Source organism: Palaemon carinicauda, chromosome 24 (genome assembly GCF_036898095.1).
Source record: "Palaemon carinicauda isolate YSFRI2023 chromosome 24, ASM3689809v2, whole genome shotgun sequence".
NCBI classification, from domain to species: domain Eukaryota; kingdom Metazoa; phylum Arthropoda; class Malacostraca; order Decapoda; family Palaemonidae; genus Palaemon; species Palaemon carinicauda.
The window spans coordinates 24,548,737-24,556,839 of NC_090748.1; the positions used below are offsets into that span (position 1 = coordinate 24,548,737).

The 8,103-nt window shown below is 36.9% G+C and overlaps 1 protein-coding gene across 1 annotated transcript; it reads left to right on the forward strand.

Annotated features, from left to right (window-relative positions):
• Positions 1-2,299: 2,299 nt before the first annotated feature.
• LOC137618302 (uncharacterized) lies at positions 2,300-2,875 on the forward strand. Its single transcript, XM_068348470.1, has one exon. It carries the CDS (start codon positions 2,300-2,302, stop codon positions 2,873-2,875), a length of 576 nt encoding a protein of 191 aa, XP_068204571.1.
• Positions 2,876-8,103: the final 5,228 nt, after the last annotated feature.

Here is an 8,103-nt window from a genome sequence, read left to right on the forward strand (position 1 = left end):
GTTTGAGTCTATGAGCACCATGTACTCGTAAGATTAGGATAACTAATTGCAGTCATGTACCTTCACAAGATATGGTTAATGACTGGCCAAATCTTCATTGTATTAGAGATATACTGGTACTGGTTAAAAGGTATTGGGACATAAGGTTGCTCATTGGCAATAATTGTGCAAAGGCTTTGGTTCCTTTATAGGTTATTCCACCATCAGGCGACGGTCCTTATACACAGCGAAGTATTTTGGGTTTGACTATCCTTGAGCCATTTCTACAGAATTTGAATCGGATGATAGTGACTTATGAGCTTCTCATTGTGGTTTGGTATCTGAAAATCATGATCCTTTGCCAGTGCCTATAGTTCAGTTTTCTTTGTGGTGCAAAATTGAAAAAGTTTCTTCTTTTAGTGTAGTCAAGATACTTGAAAAAGACTTCACTGACTTCATTTTTGCAAAAAGTTTATTGCAATTTCTTGTGACATTGAGAAAAGGTCTCATCAGTTTATAGTTAGGCAAGAGCATAGAGATTATCTTAGGTTTTTGTGGTATGACAAAGGAGATTTTTCTATCGAACCTAAATATTTCAAAGTGACTGTACATTTTTTTGGTGCAGTATCATCACTAGGCTGTGCTAATTTTGGCATGAAGAAGGCAGCAGACAATGGTGATGGTGAGCCTGAGTTTGGTAAAAGAGCTGCCGAGATTGTTTGTAAAGATTTGTATGTCGATGATGGTCTCACTTCATTTTCTACACCTTCAGATCATGTTAAACTTGTGAGAAATAAACAGAGATTTTGTGCTCATCGTGGGATATGGTTACACAAGTTTTTTTCAAAATTGACAGAGGTTTTGCAGTCGATACCAATAAAAGATCGTTGTAGGTCTTTTCAAAGTCTTCATTTTGAAAAGTCTGAAAATTTAGTAGAGCCTACTTTTGCTGTTGAGTGGTCAGTTCTGGCAGATTTTTCTAAATTTCAAATGCTTTCGAAAGACAAACCTTTGTCCAGGAGAGATATCCTGTCAATTATCAGTTCAGTGTTTGATCTGCTAAGGTTTGTGTCACCTTTCATTCTTCAGGGTAAGCATATTTTGTAAGAGTTATATCGCAAAAAATAATAATTGGCACTCTCCTCTGCCCAGTCCAGTTGAATCTAAATGGCTTGAATTGAAGACAGAAATTTTGCATTCACGTGATGTGAAGATGAATATAATTATAAAGCGTCGTGACTTTGCAGAAGTTATTTCGGTAGGGTTTCCTCACTTTTCTGATGCTTCAACACTTGGGTATGGTCAGTGTTAGTACGTGTGATTGTTTATTATTCTTGGAAGGGTACATGCCTCGTTGGTTTTTTTAAAAATTCAGAGTTACTCCTTTGAAATCGATTTCGGTCCCAAGGTTAGAATTAATACTGCGGTATTAGCGGTTAGAAACATTAGCTTTTCCAACAAAGAGTTCAACTATTCAGGTGTCAGGAACTTCTATTATATTGATAGTCGGGTAGTTCTTGGTTATATTGGTAATGAATCTAATTGATATTCTGTATTTGTTGCTAATTGTGTCCAACAGACTAAGATTCTGTGATCAACTCATGAATGGGTGTTTGTCAGCAGTGATGAAAATCCTGCCGGTATTGCTTCTGTTCGGAGGTTTTTAAAAGATGTAAGATGGTTCAGTGGTCCCTTATTTTTTTTTTTTTTTTTTTTTTGTGGGGGAGCCAGAATTTGTTCCAGAATCATGGTGTATCAATAAGAACTGTGCATCAGCTTCAGATAAAACTGAAGTCAAAAGTATGTTTCTACTTTAAGCACGTCCGTGCAAGCCAAGAACTTAGGCTTGCAGGGTGAATCAATGCATTTTTTATCCTTGCTCCGCTTCAAGAAAGTTGTTGTATTTTATCTCTCTATACGAAAGTGTTACAGCTGAGCATATACAGGAAGCAGAATTTAAAACTTTGCAGTCTACACAAGATCATTTCTTTCACTCAGAGTTTGGTCAACTGAAAGAAAAGAGTAGTATTAGTCAGTCAAACAAAGTTCACCACTTCAACTCTTTCTTATATGACAATGGTCTTTTGAGATTAGGTGGTACATTATCTTATGGTTATCTTAGTTACGAGGAGAAATTTCCAGTAGTGTTGCCAAAAATTAGTCATATTACGTCTTTAGTTATTAGCTACTGTCACTCAAAGGTTGCTCACCAGGGGAGAGGTTTTACTCTTAATGAAATTCGATCTCAGGATTACTGGATCATGAATGCCAGCTCATCAGTTGCTAGTTTTATTTTCAAGGGAAGCTCATTGATCAGAAAATGAGTGATCTTTCAGATGATAGTGTAAAGCAACCTCCATGCTTCTCCTTTTGTGCCTGTGAGTTCTTTGGACCATTTATTGTAAAAAATGTCATGAAAACTCTCAAGAGATATAGGGTATTGTTTGTGTGTATGTATTCTCGCGCTGTTTACCTGGAAATTGCCAATTCTCTATCCAAAGATTCTTTCTTCAATGCTCTAAGACGGTTTATATCTATTCGTTGCCCAATCAGGATACTTAGGTGTGATAATGCTACGAATTTTGTTGGTGCAAAGAATGAGTTTGGAGCTGGTAAAGACCATGAATTTCTACTCGGTCGAGATAGCAATTTTGAATTTAATTTCAACGTGCCTAAAGCAAGTCATATGCCAGGCTCTTGGGAGCGTATGATCCAGACTATAAGGAGTATTTTGTTTGGAATTCTGTCTAATCATGGTTCCCAGCTTGATGAAGAGGGTTTGAGGACTTTCTTGTGTGAGGTGCCTGCTATTGCTAATAATCCTCCTTTGTCTGTGGAGAACTTGAATGATCCAACTTTGAGTCCTTTAACTCCAAATGAGCTTCTCATGATGTAGACTAAAGTTTTTGTTTTGCTTAACATAGAATTTTGTGATAGTTCCATAGACATACGTATGTTTTGCTTAACATAGAATTTTGTGATAGTTCCATAGACATACGTATGTTTTGCTTAAAATAGAATTTTGTGATAGTTCCATAGACATACGTAAGAGATGGCATTGGAAACTACTTTGCACAAGTATTTTAGTCTCGTTTCAAGAGCGAGAATCTGTCTCTAATACAAAAGCGTCAAAAATGGAATACTCAACGTCAAAATTTGTCTTTAGGTGATATTGTCATTATTAGGGAAGATAAATCCCCTAGATATTCTTGGCCATTAGCTCGTGTTGTAGAGTTGTTTCCATTCACTGATGATTTACTGCGTAAAGTAAAGTTACAAGTGGGTACTAGTAAGTTTAATAAAGATGGAAATCGTCCCAGTAGCCCTTCCTATCTAACTAGGCTAATTCACCAAGTAGTATCGTTATTGGAGAATTTGTAGATATCACAGTGTTTCAGGGGTAATCCCAGCCTAAGAGCGTAAATGGGACTGTTTGGTGCATTGTACAGTATTTATTCTGTGTATGTTTCATGATTAACATTGTACTTGGTTTATTGTACATTATATTTGTATTTTGTAAGTTTAATGATTAACATTATACTTGATTGTTTATTGTATATTGTATTTTTTTATGTATGTTTCATAAATAACATTGTATTTACAGTGTGTTTCTGTATAATGTGTAATAAGTGTTTGCTTATTATACATAAAGTGTGAATTAAAGGTTTTGGTAAGAATTCATTTGTTAAATATCTTTTTTGATGGTTTAAAGGAGCCATATAATGATGTTTATATTTAAATTACTTTTAATAGTCAAAGTTTGTGCATTGGTTGTTTTCACCTGCCTTATCTAGCACTAGCGAGGAAATAACAGGTGATGTAAAGGTGACTTTGTATACAGAAGATATTTTTTGAGGTCTACCGCACCTTGGTGTTCAAATGGTACAGACCAGTTTTGGGAGTGACTTTATTTTATCTGTCAAATGCTCTACAATGTAGTGATGAGGTACGGAGTTCTTATGGTGGCACTTCGGCATGTATTGTTTCAAATTAGGTTATGTAAATTAAGTTTTGTGTTTACTCGGGAACTGTGTATCTGTTTTAGTTTTTCTACTAGAGTAATCACATTTTCTATTAGATTGTGTTAATGTTTAGTTCTCGAGTGACATAACCTTCCAAGACAGTGTAAAATACTGTGTGAAAGCGCTACTTCGATATTTCCGTTGTGTTACCATGTTAAGAAAGGTATGATGGGTCGTTTGCGACCCCTACAGCATTTTCAAAACCTGTTTTTTCCCCATAAATCATCAGCTGTCTCGAATATGGAAGTGATCGACCTGCAAGGGGTGACTAGTCTACATGCCATTGTCTGCTTTAGGACTGATTTTCGTCTAACTTCCCTCCTTCCCGTTTTTTTTACCCCCCCCCCCCCAGGGGTCGACCTCGACCCTGAATACCTTTATAGGGGTAAGTGATCAAACAGCAAAGTTATTACATAATTATAAATTGTCGAACAGTGTTGATACTTGTTTGGTTCTTTATAGTTGGAAAGTGTGGGTGGATGGTGTGTCTACCACTTGCATGACATTGGTTTTGGCTTAGATGCCATATATTGCCATGAGGTCCATTTTCCCTCAAATGCTAATTTCTGATTTTTTTGGGTTTGTTGCAAATTGGATTTTTTTTTCTATTTATTTTGAATTTATCTTCAATAATGGCCAGCAGACAGTATTCCCTCGGCATGGATGTCATCAACACACTTCTAATGGCGTTAAAAAGAGATGTTGATGATAATATGGAGCTTGCAACCCCATTCTTCATTCCAAGTGGTAGATTGGGCTGTAAGAGTTGTTGCGGTCTACGGCCATTTTGTTGACATACCCGAAAGGTAAGTTGGCATATCTCTATATATTCTTGTTCTGTATAGAATTCGTGATATTTTGGTATATTTTAATGCATAAATATCATATTTTATAGGAGATACAATGATTTTCATAAGAAATTTACATTGTGAACTAGGCCGTCAAAAAATGACCTTTAGATTTCGCCCCTGTTATAACAGTAAATTACATCTTAGTGCACATTTTATTATGTATTTCTGTTCTAGGATAATATGAGTTTATTCTATAAAAAAATTAGCCTCTTCCTATTTCATTTGGGTACCCAAAACAATTCATGAAATTTGGACAAATTTTTTTGGCCAAAAAAATTTACCTTTTTTTTCTCATTTCAGATCTTGACTTCTATGGGTCCAACTCATTTCCAGCAATTACACGCTGTTGCGTTGGCATCTAAGAAGGTGTCCCTAAAGGGATTTATGTGTATATGTATATTTCTATTTTTTGTGAATATTTACGTCGTCTTTTTTTTGTATACTTAAATTTTTAATATATTTCCAATAAATAGTTATTTTGTAGATGGGTATCATTTATATTTTCAGTAATTTTTAGCATTCTTTGAAGTATTTTTAGCAAGTCAAACAATACAGATTGATGCATAACTAAATTTTTCCTGAATTTTTTTCGGAGTCGGGGTCGTTCACGACCGAGTATACCCTTAAAGGGGTGTCCGAGTAGCATACCTATCCAGGGTTAACGAGTTTGTAAGAGTTCTTTATTTTGATTTTCATTTCATTTTGTTACAGTTTTACTGGTTTTACCACCAGATTTATGGATTAGAATAATAAACAGTGTTGAAGAAAATGCCTAAGACATATTTACTCTCCATACATCCCTCTGATATCTAGACTTGAACCTTAGGTCCATCACACAAACATCGAGCTTGAATACTAGGAATTGATGTCACTGAGGAAGGTGGCATTTGAGTTGTCAAGGTCCATGTTTTTCCCAACGGAGGGATGTTCAGGATGTCCTACATGCTTGGTACTTTGGATCTTCTTGTTGGGCCTCTGCCAAGGTATTGTATTCCAATATTAGGTCAATTGTGGCAATGTGTATTTTGACAGGCATCGGCGAAAGTATTCTTTTCTCAGGGATTTGTTAAAAGATGCAATAGTATTCAGCAGAATCAGAAGGACATTGCATTAATGAATGTATCAGGCGTTGGACTGTCGAGTATATACATGCAACAGAGCCATGTGACCCGTGCAGATCACAAAGGGCGTACTTTTATTCTTTTTCCCAGGGATGTGTTAAAAGGTGCAATAGTATTCAGCAAAAGCAAAAGGACATTGCATTAATGAATGTATCAGGCGTCAGACTGTCGAGTAAAAACATGCACCAGAGCCATGTGGCCCCTGCAGATGACAAAGGGCGTATTTTCCAAGAATTGGTGAAGGTGATAGTCAGCAAAGTGCACCATCAGCAATTTTCTGTCCTACGAAGAGTTGTCAGATTCTACTTTATATAGTTATCTATTAAAAAAAGGCTAATGGGTGGGCGAGCCGTTGGCCACCTGCTTAATTATTGCACATATAAGGACGTCACTGGCATTAGTGGAGAGACAGATAGGTGAGTGTGGAAAGGTAAACCTTAGAGCAGTAGCAGTTGATAGGGCATTCTTTGCTTTGCAGAAGGCTGCTTCTTGAAGGGGACCCCATTTCAGATCTTGTTTCTTGTACTTGAGGGAGGAGTACAGGGGGTCAGAGAGTGGGCAATGGCATGAATGAAATGTTAATAATAGCTGATTATGGCTAAAATTTCTTTCTGCTCTTTGACGTTCAAGGGCATGGGGAAGTACTGAACGGCTATTATCTTCTCGGTGAGGGGCTTGACTTCTTCAGGAGTGATGCGGTTCCCTAAAAACAATTCTTATCTGGTGCCAAAGGTACATTTGTCGAACCAGACTATAAGGCGGTTCTGTTGTATGTGGTCGAGCACGATATGAGATGGTACAGGAGGTTCTCCTGTAGGAGGACGAGAAAACAAGTATGCCGTCCATGGAACATACACAGTAGGGCAGGTCCGCTAAGATGCCATCCATGAGGCACTGTAAAGTGGTCCCAGCATTGCGATGACAAAAATATTAGTAATAGGGTTATGTACTAAAGGAGCTGGAGATGGTGGTCTTGGGTATGTCTTTTGGGTTCATGGGGACCTGATAATACCCCTGCAAGAGGTCGACTGTGGCGAAAACCTTCTATTATTGCAAGAAGGAAGCCACATTGGTATTATTTGGGAGGGGCTGTGATACAGTTTTGTTTACTTGTTCAATCACCTGTAATTCCCACACGGAATTACATCGCTGTTTAGGATAATTCATAAGGGGGACAAGCATTCACTTGAGGACTTTTGGCAAAGACTCATTTCTTCCATTTTGGGGAATATTTGTTTAGCAGCATCCAAACAAAACGGTGTCAAACACCTGAATCTGGCAACCTCTGGGGTCCCGTTGTCTTAATATGGTGATAAATACCATGTTAGGCGGGAACTAACGCCGTTTGATGAAGTTCTGGATGGAAAACTACCAGCTAAGACGTGAGGAGGTGGGTGTAGGTATCCGTCGGTGTGCTGATATACAGAACGAGGTTGGATGTAGCTAAACTTCTTTAAATAAACATCAAGCTTAAATACCATGACTTACAAGCAATAGCGTCATAGCAAATTACAACAAAATTAAATATGAGCTATCTGGTTTATACAGGTTTGTTTTTAAACAATGCAGGGAAGAGAAAGTGATTAGATAGAAGACAAAACCGTTAGAGTGTATGAGGGTATATAAAACTCTAAACTCTAAATACAACCAACTCTCAAGAAATAAAAGAAAGGCAAAACATAAAGAAGGCTAGTTAGGAAATCTTTAAAGATACAACAACAAGGAAAAAAATGACACAGTAGCAAGAAATAGATGTAAACTAAAATGAAACTACAACAGAAAACACAATAAACTCAGCTATAAAGAAAAGGATATCTGACATCGCAGAAGCAATAGAAAAAGCCTCTCTAATGAAAGGAATATCATACCATAAACACACCACATAGAGCAACTACTTGAAACTACTCACCTAACAATTAAATTACCAACAGACAAACACACATCGGTGAATAAGGATAACATACACCCTAATAAGACACATCTAAAAGTGAAATAATTTAAGAAATGGACAGACTAAACAGAAAAAAAAACGGGAACAACACGATAATAAAACTAGAACAAACATACAAAGACCCCAAAAAATTAATGGAAAAAACTACAAAGATTACGGGGAAAACCCAGAATAAAAAT